The following is a 25,880-nucleotide window of genomic DNA, read 5'->3' on the forward strand; positions in this document are numbered from 1 at the left end:
TGGTGGCTCCGTAAAGACTAACAGATTTATTTGGGCATAAGCTTTCGTAGGTAAAAAACCCACTTCTTCAGATGCATGGAGTGAAAATTACAGATACAGGTATAAATATATATTGGCAAATGAAGAGAAGGGAGTTACCTTACAAGATCTACCAGATCTATCTATTCCTCCTGTCCTGGAAACAAATTGAAAATTGTACCCTGGGTCCAGGAACGCCAGGAAAAAAAAACAAGAAGCGCCAGCTATTTTGTCCTGACTCTATCTCCTAGTGATCCCAGGGAAAATGACAGTGGGGGGCTGTCATCCCCAGGGGCTTTCTCTGGGTGCCAGGGTGAGACAGCACTTCCCAGGCTCCCCTGGAGTGGCAGTGAGATCAGTGGAGGTTAAGAGCCAAGACTCCTGGATTCTACTACTGGCTCTGACACCGACTTGCTGTATCCCCTTGGGCAACGTCACTTCACCGCTCTGTGCCTCAGTTTTCCCTGCTGTAAAATGGGGATAAATTACACTGATTTCAATGCGGGTTCAAAGTTCTTGGAGTCCCAGTTCACAGGACTTGATCTGAAGCTCTCACGTTTCCAGAGTCAGACAGAGACTGGGGGGGTGGGAGATGGGCCATGTTCCTGGAAAGACACCTGTAAATTCAATCTGGGGGTGCCAGATTAGCTCAAGGCTGTCACAGAAGGAGACAGAAGAGCGGGGGGTGGGGAGACATAATCGTCCTAGGAGTCGGGGGGCGGGGGGAAAAAGTCCGACAGCCTAGGGCTGCTGGGACTGTCCTAAAATCCCCTGCCCAGCTTCAGCTCCCCCAGCAGCGCCGGAGGAGGGGAGGGGAGGCGCCAGGGCGCAGTACCGACCCAGAAACACCAGAGGCGGCTGCTGGCACAGGCGTGGATCCCAGCCCCGGTGGCTGGTGGCAGGCGGCAGAGAGCCACCCCCTCCCGGGGACAGCTCCACCCCCCCAGCCTTTGTCCCGCTCGCTGCAGCGCCCCCCCCCCCCCAGCAGCCTGCTGCCCCCCTGCTCCGCCGTGCGCCCTGCGCCCCAGCCTGCCTGGTGCGCTCCAGCCGGCTCCTCTCCCCTGGGCGCACGGTCCATGCCTTGGAGAGCTGCCCATTGCCATGTCCGGCCGCGCCGGGCGTCCCACAGGCTCCGCGCCTGCAACGCTGCAGGAGTGAGTTAAAAATACCCAGGATCCTGCCTCCTCCCCCGGCCTCAGGCTCCCCCCTGCAGCCGATGCGCCGGGCTCAAGCCTCTGCAGCACCAGCCTCGCTGCTGGCATCCGCCGGCTGAACTGCTGCGGCAGGAGCCGGGACTGGCGAGGGATTAGGGAGCCGCTGGCCCGGGAGGGCTCCCAGGCAGCCGGCTACAGAGAATCGCGTCCTCCCCTTGGCTGGGCAGGTTGGAAGTAACTGTTGCAAAGGGCGGGGGAGTGGAAAGGCGAGGGGGAGGGCTGTGGAGGAGGAGGAGAGAAGCTGGTGGGAGGATGGCGAGGAGAGAGATGTAACCCAGCCCCATCCGAACAGGGGAGCTGGAAGGTGGCAATCCAGGAGCCGGAGCAGAGCAAGATTATAAAAGGAGGACACAGGCTAGAGCAGAGGGACAGCGCCTGCTCCCAGAGACCTTGCTCCCCAGGCTGGGAAACCTTGGCTTCCTCCCAACTCCTCCTTAACAAGAGCATCTGAAAACAGCCCAGTGCCTTGCTCCCAGCCAGCAGAAGGGCTCCCCCTCAAAGCATGCCTGGGACAGCTGGGCCAGGGACGAATTAAAAGCCCCAGGATGGTGCTGCGGACATGTCCTCATATCCTCCTTCAGGTAAGAGCCCCTCCAGTTCTCCTGCTAGGTTTGTCAGCCCTGTCCCCTGCCCCAGAGATAAGGCCCCCTTGGGATGTTTTATCCTTTGATTGTGGAGTGAAGGGAAAAGTGAAAATCTGTGCTGGGAATCCTTCTGCTGGGTGACACTGTGGTTTGGGGAGAGTGGCTATATTTTTGTTTATAAATAGAAGCACCATGAAAAGAGAAATTGGTGCACATAGCAGATGAACTTCCAGCCAAGAAGCAGAGAGAAGTGGAGGAGCTACATGGAGGTAGTTTCTGCCTGTCTTTCCTTTCACACAGATTAGAAAACCCAATCTCAGTATTGCTAGTTGGGCACCCACAAGGAAATGGGCTTAAAGGACACACTCTGGTGTCATAGAGAGTAAGCCGGCAATGAGAGAGTGTCAGCCCATCTTTCTTCCAAGCAAATCTTCTGGCATGATGCTCTTGATGCACACCTCTCTTGCTTCATTTCCTAGTAAAACCATCTGCTCACCAGTTTCCTTAAACTGCAGGAGAGGAAAGTCCCCCTCTGCCTTGGCTGGGATGAAGCAGGCATGGCAAATACACGTCATGCCCTCCCCTCCTGCGTTTTGAAATAAACATTCTTTTCAAAGAAATACACTTTTTTCCAAAAAAAATTGCTCTGAATAAAGTGGTAGCCGCCTTTCATTTTTCAGAAGCAAAGAAAATGCAAAATTCAGCTGCTCAGGAAATGACATTTCTTTTTCTCCCATGAAAATGTTCCGGGTTTCATTGAGAAACCAAAGACTTACAAACCGAACGTTCTTCCGTTGCCAAATGGGAAGGGGGGGAATTGTTTTTCGATGAGCATCTGAACGTTTTTCACAAAACCGGACATGTGGATTGAAAAATGCCAGCTTTTTCTTGACAAAAAATGTATTGACAGAAATGTGTTTGACCAGCTCTATGCAAAACGCTGCGTTAATGGCACAGTAAAGCCTGCATCCGTCAATTGACAGTCAGTAAATGCAGGGTTCAAGTTTGATCATCCCTTTTAGCACGGTGGTCGTTTGCACACTGTGTGTCTGCGTGTTAGGATATACTGCACCTTGTACAACAGGAACAGTGAGAAGTCTTTAGATACTCATTTTAAGCAGAAAAACTAGGAGTCAAAAGTGCCAACAATTGCTAATAATTGTTCATAAGTATTAATAAGCTGTTGGAAGCTTCTGTCTTGAATGATCTGAGTTTCTGTTGTTTTAACTGTGCAACCATACTATTGCATGAACAGATGTTCTGTAGTGAAATTCTGTGGTGGTCTTTCTTATGAAAATAATGGGAAATATTGCCAGTTTCAAGTTAGCATTTAAATGGTCCTCTATACTTTCACTGTCTTTGATCACAAAAATAGCTGAACCTTTCCGCCATCATTCTTTCCAAGCACAACTCACCCTTGGGCAGAGATCAGTTCTGGAGAATTCCATACCGAATAATTTTAGAAATTATGATCAGTTCACAAAGTGAGGTAGAGGGATGAGAACGGAAGTAATTGAGCAGCCTTAGCGACTGTGGGTTCGAGATGTCCTAGTATATAATGTGTGTGTAAAATAATCAGTAATATACCAGACTCACCATAATAAATGTACATGTCAACACACCTCATAGAGTCATGGAACTGCAGGGCTGGAAGAGACCTCAAGAAGTCATCAGGTCCAGCCCCTGTGCTGAGGCAGGACCAACTAAACCTCGCCCATCCCTAGACCATCAGACACTTTGCTTCCTTCCCCAGAGCTGAGGAAGAGCTCTGCGTAACTCGGAAGCAAGTCCCTTCCACCAACAGAAGTTGATCCAACCTCTCCCACCTTTTCTCTGTCATATCCTGGGATCAACATGGCTACAACAACACTGCAAACTAGAGCATCCTTGCCAGGTGTTTGTCCAAGCAGTTCTTTAAAACCTCCAAAGACGGGATTTCAAAACCTCCCTTGGAAGCCAATTCCAGAGCTTAACTATCTATATAGTTAGAAAGTTTTTCCTGATATCTGACCTAAATCTCCCTCACCATGGCCCTGGTTTAGATGGTTATCTGAACTAACATATAGTGTACTCACCTCTGATGGATCACACCATGCCCCATAGCTCCCTTCCCACACCAATACTTTCCTCTCAGCACCGCCCATCAGTTCCTCCCAAGTGGGGTCTCTCTGGGGAAAGGCTGGTGGCTTCCTACCATCCTCTGTCTATGTAGAATAGATGGACTGTTCTCCAGTGTCTTCAGGCTTCTGTGTTGCTCAAGTCCTGGGCAGACTTTGCAGGGCTTGGGAGAACTCAGAGTCCCTCCTACGTGGCAACAGAGTGGAACAGAGATGCTCCGAGTGGCTCAAAAGTTAACCGGGGCCCCTAAGCCAATGAGCCAGTATGGCTTCTGCTAACTCTGTTGACCACCCAAGTGAGTTCAACCAATCAGGGAACCAGAACCAATGTCAAGTGATTTACGCGACCAATCACAACCATGCAACCCAGCCTGAAAGAAGTCAACCTAAAAAGAAATACAGTCAATTAAACTTTTAAAAAAAAATAATAGAAAATTAAACCCCTCCGCCAAGCACAGTTTTTGCTCCAAAAAGAGAGAACTGCCAGAGATGCCACGAAATCCACTAGGGACTTCGCTATTGGTATCAATTTTGCACAGATCCTATGGTGATAGATAGCAGTAAAAAATCCAGAGAGAGATGTGAAAATTTGCTGCAAAAAGTTCACCCTTATCCTACAATTGATTAAAAAAACCAAAAATATTCATGTGACATTTTGTCAGGAAATGTTGACATTTCATACAATTACTGCAATTTCCAAATTGTTTTACCAGCCACAAAATTGACATGTTTTGATGGGAAGGGAGGGGGGGAAAGAAACCTTTTGCTGCAAATCTTTTGCCCAACTCTAATAATAGTAATAATGAAATACAAAACTCAGACACCTCTGCTCAAAAGCCCAAGGGAACTCTGTGTGTGTGTGTGTGTGTGTGTATGTGTGTGTGTGAGAGAGAGAGAGAGAGAGAGAGAGAACTAATCACCTGGATCATTCCATGTCTCCAGCGAATGAGATAATAGTGCAATGAGTGCTGAGAGTAGTTATTCCATTGCTATCAGATGGAGGTACAGAAACACAATCTGAGAAGCGAATGGGAAAATCAGAAACCCTGCATACAGTCCCTGCATATGTTACGCAGATCCATTGGAAGGTTTGCGTCCTAAAAGACTCTCTTGAGCGGCTAGTCTTGAGTGAAGAGATAGTGGAGTTATGCATCACCAGCATTTTTTTCACCGAGTCTAGGGAAAGACTGAATCTAGCAGACAAAGGAATAATGAGATCGGGTGGTTGGAAGCTGACACTAGGCAAATCAGGACTCAAAGCAAGGCCCAAATTCCTAACAGTGAGGACAATTAACCATTGAGACACCTTAACTAAGGACAAGGTGGATTCTCCATCATGTGAAGTCTTTACATCAAAGCTGGAAGTCCTCCTAAAACATACGCTCTAGTTCACCTGGAAGTTACGGACCGCATGTAGGAATCACTGAGAGTGGTTCTCTGACCCGTGTGATGCAGAAGGTCAGGCTGGGTGATCACAGCTGTCCCTTCTGGCCTTAAAAACCTATGAATTCATGCCCTCCCAATCCTTGCGAGGTCAGCCTCAGGCACTTTGTACAGAGTACATCCGCTCTGAGCGTCTAGCCCACTTTGAGTCTCTCTCTTTGAAATGATGCAACACTAAAAAGACCTTCGATAAACTGTGACTGAATCCCCCTTGGAAGCTTATTTCTGTGCAGTGAAAGGTTGCCCTGGATTTGGGGCTGGCTCCTTTCCTTTAGAATCAGAATTCTGCCTTAATTTATGTACTTATTGATTTTTGGATGAGGAAAAAGCCAGTGACTGTGAAAATAACAGAAATTAAGCTACAAACAGGCTGGGAAGGGGAGCTGCTGTGAGAACCAGAGCAGTTTTCAGTTAATCGACAGGTTCATTGGAGTGACGGCGACTGGAGAGGAGACTGAGTGATGAAGAAATTCACTCAGAAGGGCCATTTTTCTTATGCTGCAATATTAGACTCCTCTCTAGACAGTAATGTTCTGAGGAACTCACCTGAAAAGTAGCTGAAGCACATAAAGTTGCAGCTCTATTCATTTTTGGCTTGTGTCTTTTTCCTAGTCACTCTCCCTAAATCCGGGCTCTCCATGATGTTCCCCCCTCTCTCTCTCATGAGCACAGACAGAGAACAGCTCCCTTGGTATAGTGCCTACTCCTAGGGGGCAGGTCTGTCTTTCTTTTTCACCGACAGTCCTTCCCCAGTCTGCTTGCGCTCATAGCTAATGCTTTGGGTGAAATCTTGGCTTCATTGAAGTCAATGGTAAAGCTCCCATTGACTTTAATGAGGCAAGAAGTTCATCGATTCTCTGGCAGAAGGGACCAATGTGATCATCTCATCTGCACTCCTGCAAAACACCTGCCAGAGAAGCTCACCCGGATATTCTGGCACAGCTTCTCCCTTTACAATGTAGAGCTCAAAGTGCTAAATTAAGGATGAATATCATTATCCATTTCTATGGATGGGTAAATTGAGGTGCCCTCAACCACTGAGTGAGACGGTAGCAGAATTCAGGTCTTGTCCCAGGCAAGAACCACAGTGGTCCCAGTTGCAAACTCTCAGCTAACTAATCATATTTGCACATCCTATGCCTGTTCGGTGACTAAAGCTGCAGGGTTGAGCTGAAAAGTTCACCTTGAGGGGCTATGTTATGAACAGAGCTGTTCAGAAAATGGAATTCCCATCCCATGGGAGCCCTGTATTTCAACGTTCGTTTTTGTCCTGAAACGGGACCAAAAAATGTTGACATTGTGTTGCCACGCAAAAAACCCGGAACAATTCCAGATCTGCAATGTCTGAGCGTATAATTTTTGACATCATAACTCGAAGCAAAACATTTCACTTCCAAAGCATCAGTGGTTTGGCCATTTTCCAAACAGTGACATTTCAAAACATCAATATGAAATGAAATGTTTCCATTTTGAATTTCCCCATGGGAGAAATTTGTTGAAATTGACATTTGCCCACAAAAAGGGAGGTTTGCTGCGCTATGTTGGGAGAATGCTTTGGTCAAAAAAAACGTTGCCTGGCTCTAGCCAAGAAAGACATTCATAGCAGAAGAAACTTACAGAATACTGTCCCCAGGTCTGTATTATTATAATCAGCTGGGTTACTTTTTATTGGTCTTATCATAGAGCCTAGGAGTTCTAGTCAGGCTCCCATTGTGCTAGGTGCGGTACAAACAGAACAAAAGGACAGCCAGTGCCCCCAAAGAGTTTACAATCTAAAGATACAAGACTGACCCCAGGTGAGGGAGGAAGAGATAAAACATAAGCAGAGTGAACAATATGTAACACTGTATAATCTGTAACAGGGCAGCCTGCCCCTTTAGGTACCAGGAGGCCTGGGACCGGTCAGCCCTGTTAATTTAGCCCAGCCCTGATTCGCATGGCCTGGGTGGTGCATTGCAGAGGAAAGTCCAGTAACTGAAGGCTGGCTGGGGAGGAGAATAAGGACTGGGGAGACTATTCTGATGTGAGACAAGAATCTGGGCCCATGCTTAGAACCAGCTGAGACCTGCCAGGGGACACTGGGAGGAGGGTGCCCCTGACCCGGATGGTTGGGATGACTGGAGTCCAGGAGTCCGGCTTCAGACGGTGAGATGGGCTATTGCTGCTGGGAACCCTCCTGTAAAGGAAGAGGGCTGAAGGCTGAGCTCTGTGGGGCTGAAGACTCTTTTCTTTTGTTGTTGTTGGGGACTTGGAGTAAAGGATTCTGCTCTCCTTTAAGGGGTTGAATGCTTGCAATTGGCTTGGCCGGAGGGATAAGTCACCTCTACAGTGGGAAGGAGGTGAAGAATGGTGAGGGGAAACTGAGGCAGAATGTGATGCAGCACTGGGTCTCACCATGAGGGGGTGCTATGAAACAGTTCTTAAAACCCCACCACTCCTGCAGGAAGTTCCAGTGTTTTTACAGGAACTCGCTGTTATTCCATGGAATTTGCCCGTCAGATTGGCTGGGATATTAAGGATCCAGGAGCTTTTCTTGGCATCAGGCTGTTTAGACGTCACCTCCGCACTTCCCTGTTGAATTTGCTGCTTGTCCAGGGGGTACTTCTCCCTAGCACCAGGGTTCCCCAGATTTCATCACTCTATGATATTCAGACATTATAGATACACAGATGAGATGCTTTTTGCACTGCCAAACAGTACTTTTTTCCTTCCCTTCCAATCCTCTGAAGTGAGCTCCTAAGAGCCCAGAACAGAAGAGTTTGACCCCTTGGAAGTGTCTGGGGCAAGTTCAGCTCCCCCATACCTGAGATCAGGTGCAAATTGATCCAGAAGAGGGCAGAAGTGTCAAAGTAGCAAAACTTGCACCAATTTGCTATTCGATTAGTCTGATCCTGATCATAGTTACTGGTACTATGAGGCGTAATTGTACAATCAGTGTATGGGACAGGAGAACCAGGGTCCAATGGATGTGCAGAATGGGCGTAACTTAACCCTGATCCTGCACCATTGAAGTCAAGGACCTTTGCCATAAACTTGGTGGGAACAGGAGCAGGACCATGCCCCCACAGAGTTAGGCCAGATCCTCAGCAGGTGAAAATCAGTGCTGTTGCATTTGATGATGCTTTGTCAATTGCATTCACTGAGGAGCTGGCCCCGGCTGTCTGGTTCTGATCTCATGTTGGTGTCAAACTCGAGTGACTCAACATGTAAATCTAGAGCAAGTGAGAGCGGCATGTGGACCAGAGAGAGATGGGACTTGGTTCTCCCCTCTTGGGTCCCCTTTGGAACCTGTGGGTGGGACACACCCCTGCCGGCATGACCCAGGTGATCTGATGTTTTGCCCTCCCTTTGCATAAGTGTAAATGAAGAGAGTGGGGAGCCAGGGGGACGCAAATATCTGCACCCATGGGAGCAGGGGAGCTGAATGTGACCAGGCAACTCAATTGTGGGCATGGGAGTCACCTCTTTTACAAGGAGGAGCCCACAGAGGGCGATGCACCATGGCATGCATAGGAAAAGGCGGGGCAGCTGAACCCCAGTGCCTTGGAGAGCTCAATGGGGCTTCACAGCACGGACTGCTGTGAAGGACCTAGGTAGGGGCCAGAAGAGAGATCATAAACCAGTCACCACTATTCTAGTCTAGTCTAATCTACCTACTGTCCTTGGTCTAGGTAGCTCCATAGTATTCAGGGCCAGAGGTATCAGTGAAGTCAGATGGCAAGAAGCTCTCATCTGGAGTACACCTGGGATGGGGGGGAGGGGCGGATACAACTTATGCAAGAATTTTTAATGAATCTGTAAACTCAGGAATAGTACCGAATGATTGGAGAATTGCTAATATAGTTCCTATTTTTAAGAAAGGAAAAAAAAGTGATCCGGGTAACTACAGGCCAGTTAGTTTGACATCTGTAGTATGCAAGGTCCTGGAAAAAATTTTGAAGGAGAAATTAGTTAAGGACATTGAAGGACAATGGTAAATGGGACAAAATACAACATGGTTTTACAAAAGGTAGATCGTGCCAAACCAACCTAATCTCCTTTTTTGAAAAAGTAACAGATTTTTTAGATAAAGGAAATGCAGTGGATCTAATTTACCTAGATTTCAGTAAGGCATTTGATACCGTGCCACATGGGGAATTATTAGATAAATTGGGGAAGATGGGGATCAATATGAACATCAGAAGGTGGATAAGGAATTGGTTAAAGGGGAGACTGCAACGGGTCCTACTGAAAGGCGAACTGTCAGGTTGGAGGGAGGTTACCAGTGGAGTTCCTCAGGGATCGGTTTTGGGATCAATCTTATTTAATCTTTTTGTTACTGACCTTGGCACAAAAAGTGGGAGTGTGCTAATAAAGTTTGCAGATGATACAAAGCTGGGAGGTATTGCCAATTCGGAGAAGGATCGGGATATTATACAGGAGGATCTGGATGACCTTGTAAACTGGAGTAATAGTAATAAGATGAAATTTAATAGTGAGAAGTGTAAGGTTATGCATTTAGGGATTAATAACAAGAATTTTTAGTTATAAGTTGGGGACGCATCAATTAGAAGTAACGGAAGAGGAGAAGGACCTTGGAGTATTGGTTGATCATAGGATGACTATGAGCTGCCAATGTGATATGGCTGTGAAAAAAGCTTATGCGGTTTTGGGATGCATCAGGAGAGGCATTTCCAGTAAGGATAAGGAGGTTTTAGTACCGTTATACAAGGCACTGGTGAGACCTCACCTAGAATACTGTGTGCAGTTCTGGTCTCCCATGTTTAAAAAGGATGAATTCAAACTGGAGCAGGTACAGAGAAGGGCTACTAGGATGATCCGAGGAATGGAAAACTTGTCTTATGAAAGGAGACTTAAGGAGCTGGGCTTGTTTAGCCTAACTAAAAGAAGGCTGAGGGGAGATATGATTGCTCTCTATAAATATATCAGAGGGATAAATATAGGAGAGGGAGAGGAATTATTTAAGCTCAGCACCAATGTGGACACAAGAACAAATGGGTATAAACTGGCCACCAGGAAGTTTAGACTTGAAATCAGACGAAGGTTTGTAACCATCAGAGGAGTGAAGTTTTGGAATAACCTTCCAAGGGAAGTAGTGGGGGCAAAAGATCTATCTGGTTTTAAGATTCTACTCGATAAGTTTATGGAGGAGATGGTATGATGGGATAATGGGATTTTGGTAAGTAATTGATCTTTAAATATTCAGGGTAAATAGGCCAAATCCCCTGAGATGGGATATTAGATGGATGGGATCTGATTTACTATAGAAAATTCTTTCCTGGGTATCTGGCTGGTGAATCTTGCCCATGTGCTCAGGGTTTAGCTGATCGCCATATTTGGGGTCGGGAAGGAATTTTCCTCCAGGGCAGATTGGAGAGGCCCTGGAGGTTTTTTTGCCTTCCTCTGTAGCATGGGGCATGGTTGACTGGAGGGAGGCTTCTCTGCTCCTTGAAGTTTTGAACCATGATTTAAGGACTTCAATAGCTCAGACATGGGTGAGGTTTTTCATAGGAGTGGGTGGGTGACATTCTGTGGCCTGCGCTGTGCAGGAGGTCGGACTAGATGATCAGAATGGTCCCTTCTGACCTTAGTATCTATGAATCTATGAACTTATAAGATTGTATAAAAAGTTGTGCATAAAAAGTTCACCCAGCTTCTTTCTGCCCCACCCACCGAGCACCCCGGAGGCCAGGGCTAGCCCCATGGAGACCCACAGGCTTTCAGGCCCAGGTTCTCAAAGATATCAGTGGAAGTTAGGAGCTTCCTGCCTTCCACCTCCCCCTACCAGCCTCGCTTGGTATGGGTTATTGCATAGTCTCAGACCTTGTCTACACTACGAAATTAGGTCAAATTTATAGAAGTCGGTTTTGTAGAAAGTGTTTTTATACAGTCGAGTGTGTGTGTCCCCACGCAAATGCTCTAAGTGCATGTCATAAGCGGACTGTGTCCACAGTACCAAGGCAACCGTCGACTTCCAGAGTGTTGCACTGTGGGTAGCTATCCCACAGTTCCCGCAGTCTCCACCGCCCATTTGACTTCTGGATAGAAATCCCAGTGCCTGATGGGGCTAAAACATTGTCACAGGTGGTTCTGGGTACATATCGTCAGGCCCCCCATCACTCCCTCCCTCCGTGAAAGCAAGGGCAGACAATCCTTTTTCGCCTTTTTACTTGAGCTACCTGTGCAGACGCCATACCACGGCAAGCATGGAGCACGCTCAGCTCACCGTCACTGTATGTCTCCTGGGTGCTGGCAGACGCAGTACTGCATTGCTACACAGCAGCAGTTTATTGCCTTTTAGCAGCAGACGGTGCAGTATGACTGGTAGCCGTCATCGACGTAGTCCAGGGTGCTCTTTTAACTGACCTCAATGAGGTCCAGGGTGCCTGGACAAACATGGGAGTGACTCAGCCAGGTCATTTCCCTTTCATCTCATGGTGACTGAGTCCCACCGGCAGTGCACTGTCTTTTAATCTGCAGCCAGCAGAAGATGATGGCCAGCAGTCATACTGCACTGTCTTCTGCCGAGCACCCAGGACATGACGATGGCTAGCGGTCGTACTGCACAGCTGCTGCCAGCAAGATGTATAAAGATAGATGAAGTGGCTCAAAACAAGAAATAGACCAGATTTCTTTTGTATTCATTTTCTCCTCCCTCCCGCCATGAAATCAATGGCCTGCTAAACCCAGTTTTGAGTTTTATCCTTGAGGTTTTGAGTTCTATCCTGGAGGGGGCCATTCTGTTTCTTGCAAAGCCACCCCCTTTGTTGATTTTAATTCCCTGTAAGCCAACCCTGTAGAGCGGCTAGTCCTATAGGAAAAGGGAAAGAGTCAATGGAGACTACACCAAATATGAGCCCCAGGAGGATACTGGATGGGTTGAAGAGGATTATAAGGGAGAATAGGAATGGAAAGAACTTGCAGCCAGAGGAAACGGGATAGACTGGAGAATAGCACCGTCACCAGGAAAAGGCAGGTCTATGTGATCGGGGACTCTTTACTGAGAAGAATAGACAGGCCTGTAACTAGAGCTGATCCAGAGAATAGAAGGGTGTGCTGTCTTCCAGGTGCTAAGATATGGGATGTAGACCTGAGGTTGAAAAGGATCCTAAAGGGAGCAGGAAAAAATCCCCTAATTATCCTTCATGTGGGAACAAATGATATGGCTAGATTCTCGCTGGAAAGTGTTAAGGGAGACTATGCTAGGCTGGGTAAGACGCTTAAGGAAATCAAGGCTCAGGTAATCTTTAGTGGGATTCTGCCTGTTCCTAGAGAAGGGCAACAAAGGTGTGACAAGATTATGACTGTCAACAGATGGCTTAGGCAGTGGTGCTATAAGGAGGGCTTTGGGATGTATGGTCACTGGGAGGCATTCATGGACAAAGGACAGTTCTCTCGGGATGGACTTCATCTGAGTAGGGAAGGAAATAGACTTCTAGGATGGAGGCTGGCACAACTGATAAAGAGAGCTTTAAACTAGGAATTTGGGGGAGATGGTTGGGAGATGTCCAGGTAATCTCCATGCCGGATTTTAGCATTGAGAGGGAAGAAAATGAAGTAAGAAAGGATACAGCCGTGGGTAGGAGAATGTATATAAGGAGGAAGGACAGTGTGGATACCAGTCTAATAGGTTATACTGGATGTAGAATGACCGTGCCTAATAGGGTACAGAATGTGAGTGAGGCCAAACAGCAAAAATTAAGATATTTGTACACCAATGCGAGGAGCCTAGGTAACAAAATGGAGGAACGAGAGCTACTGGTGCAGGAAGTGAAACCAGATATCATAGGGATAACAGAAACATGGTGGAATAGTAGTCATGACTGGACTACAGGTATTGAAGGGTATGTGCTGTTTAGGAAAGACCGAAATAAAGGTAAAGGTGGTGGAGTAGCATTGTATATCAATGATGAAGTAGAATGTAAAGAAATAAGAAGCAATGGAATGGATAAGACAGAGTCCGTCTGGGCAAAAATTACATTGGGGAAGAAAACTAGTAGAGCCTCCCCTGGGATAGTGCTTGGGGTGTGCTATAGACCACCGGGATCTAATTTGGATACGGATAGAGCCCTTTTTAATGTTTTTAATACAGTAAATACTAATGGGAACTGCGTGATCATGGGAGACTTTAACTTCCCAAATATAGACTGGAGGACCAGTGCTAGTAATAATAATAGGGCTCAGATTTTCCTAGATGCAATAGCGGATGGATTCCTTCATCAAGTAGTTGCTGAACCGACTAGAGGGGATGCCATTTTAGATTTGGTTTTGGTGAGTAGTGAGGACCACATAGGAGAAATGGTTGTAGGGGATAATCTTAGTTCAAGTGATCATGAGCTAATTCAGTTCAAACTGAATGGAAGGATTAACAAAAATAAATCTGCAACTAGGGTTTTTGATTTCAAAAGGGCTGACTGAAAAATTAAGGCAATTAGTTAGGGAAGTGGATTGGACTGAAGAACTTATCGATCTAAAGGTAGAGGAGGCCTGGGATTACTTTAAATCAAAGCTACAGAAGCTATCGGAAGCCTGCATCCCAAGAAAGGGGAAAAAATTCATAGGCAGGAGTTGTAGACCAAGCTGGATGAGCAAGCATCTCAGAGAGGTGATTAAGAAAAAGCAGAAAGCATACAGGGAGTGAAAGATGGGAGGGATCAGCAAGGAAAGCCACCTTATTGAGGTCAGAACATGTAGGGATAAAGTGAGACAGGCTAAAAGTCAAGTCGAGTTGGACCTTGCAAAGGGAGTTAAAACCAATAGTAAAAGGTTCTATAGCCATATAAATAAGAAGAAAACTAAGAAAGAGGAAGTGGGGCCGCTAAACACTGAGGATGGAGTGGCGGTTAAGGATAATCAAGGCATGGCCCAATATCTAAACAAATACTTTGCCTCAGTCTTTAATAAGGCTAAAGAGGATCTTAGGGATAATGGTAGCATGACAAATGGGAATGAGGATCTGGAGGTAGATATTACCATATCTGAGGTAGAAGCGAAACTCAGACAGCTTAATGGGACTAAATTTGGGGGCCCAGATAATCTTCATCTAAGAATATTAAAGGAATTGGCACATGAAATTGCAAGCCCATTAGTAAGAATTTTTAACGAATCTGTAAACTCAGGGGTTGTACTGTATGATTGGAGAATTGCTAGCATAGTTCCTATTTTTAAGAAAGGGAAAAAAAGTGATCCGGCTAACTACAGGCCTGACATCTATAGTATGCAAGGTCTTGGAAAAAATTTTGAAGGAGAAAGTAGTTAAGGACATTGAGGTCAATGGTAAATGGGACAAAATACAACATGGTTTTACAAAAGGTAGATCATGCCAAACCAACCTGATCTCCTTCTTTGAGAAAGTAACAGATTTTTTTAGATAAAGGAAATGCAGTGGATCTAATTTACCTAGATTTCAGTAAGGCGTTTGATACGGTGCCACATGGGGAATTATTAGTTAAATTGGAAAAGATGGGGATCAATATGAAAATTGAAAGGTGGATAAGGAATTGGTTAAAGGGGAAACTACAACGGGTCCTACTGAAAGGCAAACTGTCAGGCTGGAGGGAAGTTACCAGTGGAGTTCCTCAAGGATCAGTTTTGGGACCAATCTTATTTAATCTTTTTATTACTGACCTCAGCACAAAAAGTGGGAGTGTGCTAATAAAGTTTGCGGATGATAGCTGGGCGGTATTGCCAATTTAGAGAGAGACCTGGATATCATATAGGAAGATTTGGATGACCTTGTAAACTGGAGTAATAGTAATAGAATGAAATTTAATATTGAGAAGTGTAAGGTTATGCATTTAGGGATTAATAACAAGAATTTTAGTTAAAAGTTGGGGACGCATCAATTAGAAGTAATGGAAGAGGAGAAGGACCTTGGAGTTTTGGTTGATTACAGGATGACTATGAGCCGCCAATGTGATATGGCTGTCAAAAAAGCTAATGCGGTCTTGGGATGCATCAGGCGAGGTATTTTCAGTAGGGATAAGGAGGTTTTAGTACCGTTATACAAGGCACTGGTGAGACCTCACCTGGAATACTGTATACAGTTCTGGTCTCCCATGTTTAATAAGGATGAATTCAAACTGGAAGAGGTACAGAGAAGGGCTACTAGGATGATCCGAGGAATGGAAAACTTGTCTTATGAAAGGAGACTCAAGGAGCTTGGCTTGTTTATCCTAACTAAAAAAAGGTTGAGGGGAGATATGATTGCTCTCTATAAATATATCAGAGGGATAAATACAGGAGAGGGAGAGGAATTATTTAAGATCAGTACCAATGTGGACACAAGAACAAATGGATATAAACTGGGGTCATCGGGAAGTTTAGACTTGAAATTAGACAAAGGTTTGTAACCATCAGAGGAGTGAAGTTTTGGAATAGCCTTCCAAGGGAAGCAGCCGGGGCAATACATCTATCTGGCTTTAAGATTAAACTCAATAAGTTTATGGAGGAGATGGTATGATGGGATAATGTGATTTTGGTAATTAATTGATCTTTAAATATTCATGGTAAATAGGCCTAATGGCCTGTGATGGGATATTAGATGGGTGGGATCTGAGTTACCCAGAAAAGAATTTTCTGTAGTATCTGGCTGGTGAATCTTGCCCATATGCTCAGGGTTTAGCTGATGCCATATTTGGGGTCGGGAAGGAATTTCCCTCCAGGGCAGATTGGAAGAGGCCCTGGATGTTTTTCGCCTTCCTCTGTAGCATGGGACATGGGTCACTTGCTGGAGGATCCTCTGCTCCTTGAAGTCTTTAAACCACGATTTGAGGACTTCAGTAGCTCAGACATAGGTGAGGTTTTTCGTAGGAGTGGGTGGGTGAGATTCTGTGGCCTGCGTTGTACAGGAGGTCAGACTAGATGATCATAATGGTCCCTTCTGACCTTAGTATCTAGTATCTATGAAACCTGTCAGCCATGTTGTCAGTCGCCCCTCCTTCCGCCAGAGCAACAGCAAACAATCGTTTCGCACCCTTTTCCCTGGATTGCCCGGGCAGGAGCAGATGCCATAGCATAGCAAGCATGGAGCCCATTCAGCTCACCCCAGCAGTTATGACCATTGTGAACACCTCGCACATTATTGTGCAGAGAACCAGCACCTGAAAAACCAGGCAAGGAGGCGACAGAAGTGCGGTGATGAGGACATGAACACACTTTTCTCTAAAACTGCGTTCCCCTGCAATTTGGAGATCATGGTGTTAATGGGGCAGGCTCATGCCGTGGAATGCCGATTCTGGGTCCAGGAAACGAGCACAGAGTGGTGGGACCGCATAGTGTTGCAGGTCTGGGATGATTCCCAGTGGCTCCGAAACTTTCGCATGCATAAGGGCACTTTCATGGAACTTTGTGACTTGCTTTCCCCAGCCCTGAAGCGCAAAAATACCAAAATGAGAGCAGCCCTCACAATTCACAAGAGAGTGGCAATAGCCCTGTGGAAGCTTGCAACACCAGACAGCTACTGGTCGGTTGGTAATCAATTTGGAGTGGGCAAATCTACTGTGGGGGTTGCTGTGATGCAAGTAGCCAACGCAATCATTGAGCTGCTGTTATCAAAGGTAGTGACTCTGGGAAACGTGCAGGTCATACAAGATGGCTTTGCTGCAATGGGATTCCCTAACTTTGGTGGGGCTATAGATGGAATGCATATCCCTGTCTTGGGACTGGACCACAAGAGCAGCCAGTACATAAACTGCAAGGGGTACTTTTCAATGGTGCTGCAAGCACTGGTGGATCACAAGGAACATTTCATCAACATCAATGTGGGATGGCTGAGGAAGGTTCCTGATGCTCACATCTTCAGGAGCTCTGGTCTGTTTAAATGGCTGCAAGAAGGAATTTACTTCCCAGACCAGAAAATAACTGTTGTGGATGTTGAAATGCCTATAGTTATCCTTGGGAACCCAGCCTACCCCTTAATGCCCTGGCTCATGAAGCCGTACACAGGCACCCTGGACAGTAGTGAGGAGCTGTTCAACTATAGGCTGAGCAAGTGCAGAATAGTGGTAGAGTGTGCATTTGGACATTTAAAGGGTCACTGGCGCTATTTACTGACTCGCTCATAGAATCATAGAATATCAAGGTTGGAAGGGACCTCAGGAGGTCATCTAGTCCCCTGCTCAAAGCAGGACCGATCCTCAACTAAATCATCCCGGCCAGGGCTTTGTCAAGCCTGACCTTAAAAACTTCGAAGGAAGGAGATTCCACCACCTCCCTAGGTAACGAATTCCAGTGTTTCACCACCCTCCTAGTAAAAAAGTTTTTTCTAATATCCAACCTAAACCTCCCCCACTGCAACTTGAGACCATTACTCCTCATTCTGTCATCTGCTACCACTGAGAACAGTCTAGATCCATCCTCTTTGGAACCCCCTTTCAGGTAGTTGAAAGCAGCTATCAAATCCCCCCTCATTCTTCTCTTCCGCAGACTAAACAATCCCAGTTCCCTCAGCCTCTCCTCATAAGTCATGTGTTCCAGTCCCCTAATCATTTTTATTGCCCTCCGCTGGATGTTTTCCAATTTTTTCACATCCTTCTTGTAGTGTGGGGCCCAAAACTGGACACAGTACTCCAGATGAGGCCTCACCAATGTCGAATAGAGGGGAACGATTACATCCCTCGATCTGCTGGCAATGCCCCTACTTATACAGCCCAAAATGCCATTGGCCTTCTTGACTGGTCAGGGTACTGTGTGACACTTCTGTATGTTTCTCCTTGATGAAAACCCGCCCCCTTGGTTGACTCTAATTCCCTGTAAGCCACCCGCCCTCCCGCCTTCGATCACGGCTTGCTTGCAAAGGAAATAAAGTCACTATCATTTAAAAAACATGTATTCTTTATTAATTGATTATAAAAAAGGGAGATAACTCACAAGATAGCCTGGGTGAGGTGTGGGAGGAGGGTAGGAGGGAAGAAAAAGGCCACTTTAAAACTTGTTGAATGCCAGCCTTCTGTTGCTTGGGCTGTCCACTGGGGTGGAGTGGTTGGGTACCCAGAGCCTCCCACTGCACGTTCTTGGGCATCTGGGTGAGGAGTTATGGAAATTGGGGAGGAGGGAGGGCGGTTAAACAGGGGCTGCAGCAGCAGTCTGTGATCCTGCTGCCATTCATGAACCTCCACCAGACAACGGAGCATGTCCGTTGATCCCGCAGTAGCCCCAGTGTTGCCTCCTGCCTCCTCTGATCTTCCTGCCTCCACCTCTCCTCACATTCATCGGCCACCATCCTGTACTCTGCTATTGTGTCCCTCCACACAGCTCTGTCAGTGCTGGACGACTGCATGAGCTCAGAAACCATTTCATCGCGGTGTGTTTTTTTCGCCGCCTTATCTGAGATAGCCTTTGGGACGGAGGAGGGAGGCTTGAAACATTTGCAGCTGCTGGAGGACAAAAAGGGAGTGAAGTATTTAAAAAGATACATTTTACAGAACAATGGCTATACTCTTTCACGGTGAACAACACTATTCACATTACAGAGCACATGTGATTTTGGTACAAGGTCGCATTTTGCATCTTATATTGAGTGCCTGCGGCTTTGGTGTTAGAGATCACACACGCAGGGCCGGGCTAGAGAATTCGGCTTGCAAGCAGCCATGGTAAGCCATAGTCTTTCGGCTTCTGCAACCTTCATAACAGCAGCCCCCTCCTTTCCCATACCAAGCAAAGCCCATTGAGTTGGCCATTTAGTGCTGCGGTTTTCCTGTTAACGTGCAGCAGCAGAAACCAAACTAACTCCCCCCCACATCCAATTCTCTGGGATGATCGCTTTACCCCTCCCTGCACTGCCTGGCTGGTATCAGGGAAGATTCCTGCTAGCCAAATACAAACAGCTCAGCGCCAATGGCCCCCGCTCCCACTGCGTGGCTAACTGCGGGGAGGGATTTCTTTTCAGCCACAGGCAAACAGCCCAGTAGGAACGGTTACCTCTGTATGTCCCCTTAATCAAATCCCCCTATTTAAACCAGGTAACCATGAATGATATCACTCTCCTGAGCATAATACAGAGAGATAAAGAACGGATGTTGCTTGAATGCCAGCAAACACCGGGACCATACGCTGCCAGGCTTTGTCATGCAATGATACCAGATTACTTGCTACTAGCATGGCGTGGTAAAGTGTCCTACCATGGAGGACAGAATAAGGCTGCTCTCCCCAGAAACCTTCTACAAAGGCTTTTAGAGTGCCTCCAGGAGAGCTTCATGGAGATGTCCCTGGAGGATTTCCGCTCCATCCCCAGACACGTTAACAGACTTTTCCAGTAGCAGTACTGGCCACGAATGCATCCGAAGTCCTCAGGGCTACTTAATCATTAAAAAACGCTTGCTTTTATAACATGTATTATATTTTAAAAGGTACACTCACCAGAGGTCCCTTCTCCAGCTTCGTTGGGTTGGGAGGGTATTTCAGTCAGGGTGATAAAAAGATCCTGGCTGTCAGGGAAAATGGCGTGCTGTGTGCTCTCCCCAAGCTCGTCCTCCTCTTTTCCCCATCTGCAAAATCCTCAGGCCTGGCGGAGAGTACCCCATCATCGGAGTCCACGGACAGGGGTGGGGTAGTGGTGGCTGCCCCCCCTAGAATTGCATGCAGCTCAGCCTAGATGCAGCATGTCTGGGGCTCTGTCCCGGAGCGTCCGTTTGATTCTTTGGTTTTCTGGCACGCTTGTCTGAGCTCCTTAAGTTTCACGCGGCACTGTGTTGCGTCCCTGATGTAGCCTCTGTCCCTCATGGCCTCGGAGATTTTTTGAAATGTTTTGGCATTTCGTCTTTTGGAACGTAGTTCTGATGACACGGATACCACTCCCCACACAGCGATCAGATCCAGTACCTCCCGTTCGGTCCATGCTGGAGCTCTTTTTCGATTCTGGGACTGCATGGTCACCTGTGCTGATGAGCTCACCTGGCCAAACAGGAAATGAGATTCAAAAGTTCAAGGGGCTTTTCCTGTACACCTGGCCAGTGCATTCGAGTTCAGAGTGGTGTCCAGAGCGGTCACAATGGTGCACTGTGGGATAGCTCCCGGAGGCCAATACCTTTGAATTGCGTCCACACTAACCCTAATTCGAAACAGCGATGTCGATTTCAGCGCTAATCCCCTCACTGGGGAGGAGTACAGAAATTGGTTTTAAGAGCCCTTTATGTCGAAAAAATGGCTTCGTTGTGTGGACGGGTGCAGGGTTAATTCGGATTTAACGCTGCTAAATCCGACATAAACTCATAGTATAGACCAGGCCTCAGCACTTCAAGAGCCATGCATTAAGCTATAGGTTTAACCAGAAACACAGGCCTGAATCTATGCACTGATATGGACCTCAGGACCCTATTAGCCAGGCCTCTGGCAGCCATTAACCCTACACATGGTCTGGTTCGGAAAGGCACAGCTAACATCATGCCGTAACCATAGTACTGTGGCTAAGGCTGCTGGAATTTGTGGGCCCAGCTTAGATACAGCTGATTTAAAAATGGGTAAAATATTGCTGAAATGGCAGTGCGTGAGTTCAAACTGCATGGGGTGATGTCAGGTTGGAGAGAGGGATGGGGACGGGAAATCACTGAACAAGCTTGACCCCTGGTGTGTGCAAAAATAAGTGATAAGGACCAGAAACATTTACTGTCCTGTTTTATTTAGGGGCACTGTATCTTGGGAAGCCCTTGGCCAAATGGCCTCAAATTTGTGTCACTAAAACTACCCTGGCCGCTGATGAAGCATGGGAACTTTTGGGACAAATTGAGCATGCAGGTGGATTTTAGGGCACTTAGTGGGTAGACAGCAAGCTCCTGAACAGCAGTGGTGCCACTGCCCCACTCTGCTCACTTAACCCTATATATATATCACTCCTGGGCATTCCTTCCTCCCTTGAATATGCCAGGGAATGACTGACTGAAATGTAATACAGCAGCAGCCCCAGCAGGCCCTTCGCTCTGCTTGTTCTCGGGGGCTCTCTCAGCCAGGGCCCCTGCTGACTTGCAAAGCCAAGGGCAGCTGTTGTGCATCTGGGACCATGAAAGGAAGTCGCCCGGCCTTCAGCTTGGCAGCCCTGCCTAGGCAGCTGGGAGTCACCCTGGCATGCACCGCCGGTCTGATCCATCCGCCTTTGATTGGCTGGTGAAAATCCTTGCTGTGCAAAGGCAGCACAGCGGATCCCTGGGATCTGAGAGCAAGTGAGATGGTGCTATCGGGTCTGTGTCACTCCCCCCCCCCATCCCGATTTTGGTCTATTATCGTCAGAGAGGTTTGCAACGGGCTCCTTAAATGCTGCACTACCTGCCAGGCTAAAGTCTGAGTCCTCTCCCATAGTATTGCAGCTCACTGGGTCGAGAGGCAGGACATGGACTGTGGCGAGGCAAAGCCCTTGGACCTCAGCCTCACTTTATGGCATCACTGACTTGGTTAACTTTTCATACGGCTTTTGCAAAGGGATAAATGAAGACACCAGGCATGAGGGAGTGGGAATCTGCCCTGCTAGCAAGGAATGAGGGATGCCCTGCAATCAGGAATTGCAGAGGTATGTGATCCTAGACAGTGCAAGGGGGAAGGGGAGTTAACCAAGGAGGTTCGATGGCAGGGTAGGAAATGACTTTGATTCTCCAACCAGGAACAGTCTCTGGTTTAGGGCTGGGTTTTGATTGGTTTGATTCATTCCACAGGCTGCATTGGCCTGACTGGGAGCTAGAAAACACCCCTGGGTCTGTCCGTGTCCAGCCAGCCTCAATACAGGATCCCTTTGATGGTTATTACTGCAAAGCCAGACGCTACAGGCTGTTTGTGAACCATTCACTGCAAGTGTTTGCCCTTCACTCTAAGCTGTGTGGCCCATCCCTTGATAATAACTGCCAGCTGTTCTACAGCACTTTTCATGAGTAGATTTCAAATGGGGAAACTGAGGCACAGGAATGGGCAGTATCTCACTCCAGGTCACCTACCAAACCAGTATCAGGGCTGGGAATGGAACCCCAGTCTCCCAATGCCCGAGGCAGATGCATCATTTCTTTCTCTGTTTAGATGAACAATCCTTTATGGGTGACTCCTGCTTCCCCCTGAAAACAAATTGTGTTGACTCCCGAATGCTACATCGTGATTAAAAGTCGCTAAGCCATCTTTGGCTGGGCACGTGCGTGCGAGAAGTGAGCTGATGTTGGGGAGGCATGGGTGTGATCAGAGCCATGTCTGACAGCGAAGGGACCAAACTCTTTGCAGGGAACTTCCCGCTCACCCTTCCAGCAGTGAAAAGACCTCACCTGGAGTATTGCATCCAGTTTTTGTCCCCCCACTACAGAACGATGTGGACAAATTGGAGAGAGTCCAGTGGAGGGCAACGAAAATGACCAGGGGGCTGGGGCACATGACTTATGAGGAGAGGCTGAGGGAACTGGGCTTATTTAGTCTGCAAAAGAAAAGAGTGAGGGGGGGATTTGATAGCAGCTGTCAACTACCTGAAGGGGCTTCCAAAGAGGATGGAGCTCGGCTGTTCTCAGTGGTAGCAGATGACAGAACAAGAAGCAGTGGTCTCAAGTTGCAGTGCGGGCGGTCTAGGTTGGATATTAGGAAACACTATTTCACTAGGAAGGTGATCAAGCAATGAAATAGGTTACCTATGGAGGTGGTGGAATCTCCATCCTTAGAGGTTTTTAAGGCCCGGCTTGACAAAGCCCTGGCTGGGATGATTTAGTTGGTGTTGGTCCTGCTTTGAGCAGGGGGTTGGACTAGATGACCTCCTGAGGTCTCTTCCAACCCTGATATTCTATGATTCTATTAAACTGCCCCCCGTCTCCCAGTGCTTGTCACTGACACCCCACAAGGCGCTGCCAAGAACACAGACACTAACGCAGCTGCCTCGCATGTCTTTGTTCTGAAATGCATGGAATAGTTTGCTTAATAAAGCTTAGCGGCTCACTCTCCAATTTCAGCCCCGTTGAGAGGGGGAAACCTGAGCTCCATCTCCCATTGCTAATTAGGCAGCTGCCCGTCCACCTTTCTGCTCCGAAGCTGTCACAGGTCTTCCTGTCTTACTGCTGAGATCTTGTCCGAGCTGGAAAATGCCTGCATATTTGCAGCCCTGGGAGCTGGTGTTGGACATGGACATTAATTAATTAGTTAATGGCTCTTTGGAGATGGAGCAATGCTCAGTGTTAATCATGATGAATGAGGATTTCGCTGTTAGGTCACTGGCGGGTCAGGAGTGGGTTGACACACCCCATGTCTCCACGTCCACCGCTCACACACCTCTTAGCAGCAGTCAGCGCCAGGGCTCTCCTCCAAGCTGCTTCGTGCTAACAGGTGCTGACAGTTTATCTCTCAACCCACCGCCTTTCTCTCCAGCAGGGCGGAGACCGGCCACAAAGTGTGTAGTCATGGCCAGATTCTTCTCTGAGGCTTGGGAGGAACTGGAAAAGTGACACAAAATCAGAGATGCACACCAGCCTCGACCAGGCTGGGATGTGTCCTACCGGGGAATGGTCTGCCCAGACTGAGGAGGCTGGGTTTAGTGTGCGTGGGTACAGGGTGGGGCTGGTGGACCTGTAATATCCCGGGGATCAGACCAGGCGATCTGTGGTCCCTTCCAGCCTTAAACTCCATGAGGGGGACGGTGCCAGAGAGTATGTTGCACAGAGGACTTTATAAAACCCAACAGCGGTGGCCATGGAAGCCCTGACTTCTACCTGGCAGAAGGGCCTGATCCTGATGTCGCATCAGAGGGCATGAAAGAGGAGTAAGTAACTCCGCTGCAGCCAGTGGATTTACACTGCGGGGAGGTGGTGGCGTGAGACCAGATAGCGTGCCTCAGGTGGGGTTCTTTAGGGTTTTATTTAGTTCTGAAGTCCGTGTGGGTCTGTCTACACTGCAGTTAGACTCCTGCAGCTGGCCCACGCCAGCTGACTTGGGCTCAGGTTAAGGGGATGTTTAATTGCCGTGTAGCCCAAGCTCTGGGACCCTCCCCCTTGCAGGTCCTAGAGCCCAGGCTCCCGTGGGAGCCCAGAAGTCTATACTGCAGTAAAACAGCTCCTTAGCCCAAGCCCTGCAAGCCCAAGTCACTTGGCACAGGCCAGCTGCAGGTCTTCATTGCAGTGTAGACAGGCTCTGTGACTCACGCATCTGCAGTGCAGCTCTCTGTCCCCCTCTAGTGACCACATGGAGCATTACGTTTCTACTGCCGCCTCTGTGCTAACCAGAGTGGGCCCTTTTAGTCCAGGCACTAGAGCCTGTAGGACTGATCCAGGGTTCAGTCCTTGCTCTGGACGGTGGCCGGGGTGCCGCATGACATAAATATTCCCCTTCTCCAGAAAGGAAGAGCTGATGTCCAGTGAATGGAGAGGCTTTGAAATTCACAGGCCCCTCTTGTACAGCAGAGCCCAGAGTCCTGACTGGAGGCTCTCGGTGTCAAGAACAAAGCTCAAAGCTAGTGTGTTATCCAGCTGGCCATGTGGTGCAAATTCTAGAAATTGCGCACCCACTTCAGATCCATTTTACACAGGAAGTTTGTATCGGATTAAAGATGAACGCAAATAGCCCAGTGGTGTGTAGCAGAATTGGGGAGTATACTTTTAAATGGTGCGTGACTCTTCTTGTGTTGCTGGAGGTGCCATCTGTCAGTCCCCAGGTAAAAGTGAGGTCCTGGCCGGTTATATTCATTGAAGAGCCCCTGGCACTTTTAATAAGAGACAAGGTGTTAGCCCTGGTGTCTTGACTAAAATGCACTTCCCTAAAATCTCCCTTTATAGTTTCAATTGGATTTGCCCCTCTTCTTCTTCACTTCCAGTCCTACTCTGTTCTGTAGTGCTGTTAAACAGCAGCCACGTTCCACCCCAGAGATGGTTGCATTCCAGCTTGACTCAAGGAGACAGAAATGGCTGTAAATCCTTGACATTGAGATAACTTCCCTGTGGACCAGGGACTTCAGCTCCCTTGTGGGGAGGATGTTTTATCCCAGGGCTCTGCCTCTCTGTCTCAAGCTGGATCCCTCAAGGCGGGATAGATGAGATATTCATTTATAGGTGCACCTGCTTTGAAACCATGACACATCTAGCTGGTGGATTGACCCAGCCTAGATATTACATTCCTCCCATTTGTAACCCTCCAGCTAGCTAGCTAGACAGGCCAGGGTTGTCCCTTTGAAAAATGGAGTGGGTTGTCTCCCACCTCCCACATCCGAAGAGCCATCACTTATTTTTAGACAGGAGTCAATGAGCTTTTCCGATTAAATCTGGGCAGCGGCAGCAGCCATCAGATAGCATCCAGGTGGATTCAGCCTACACAGTCAATATTAATATCAAACCTGTTCTCAGAGCCAATGTTCAGGTTATTATGTCCGGCACTCTGGGGGCAGGGAGGTAGTGGTATGTCCTTCTTGAGTGTCAAGCAGTCGTGGCTTTAATGGGAGTCCCAGGCTCCACTCCCCCCAAACCCACTGGCTTGGAAAGGTATCCTGGAGACAAACGGAGAAAAAGAAAAAGGAAATCAATTGCTAGGGCAGGTCAGCTCAGCTCACACAGGGAAATCTCCCAGCCTCTGGC

General features: G+C 47.6%; 1 protein-coding gene across 1 annotated transcript in view; it reads left to right on the top strand.

Moving 5' to 3' along the window:
• The first annotated feature begins 1,468 nt into the window (after positions 1–1,468).
• Positions 1,469–25,880, top strand: part of LOC119849173 (corticotropin-releasing factor receptor 1) — a 120,759-nt gene continuing 96,347 nt past the window's right edge. Inside the window, exon 1 of the mRNA XM_038385990.2 lies at positions 1,469–1,813. Within this exon, the coding sequence (XP_038241918.1) occupies positions 1,778–1,813 (36 nt within the window). The 5' untranslated portion in view covers positions 1,469–1,777. The remainder of the gene's footprint in view (positions 1,814–25,880) is intronic.

Source organism: Dermochelys coriacea, chromosome 27 (genome assembly GCF_009764565.3).
Source record: "Dermochelys coriacea isolate rDerCor1 chromosome 27, rDerCor1.pri.v4, whole genome shotgun sequence".
Lineage (NCBI taxonomy): Eukaryota > Metazoa > Chordata > Testudines > Dermochelyidae > Dermochelys > Dermochelys coriacea.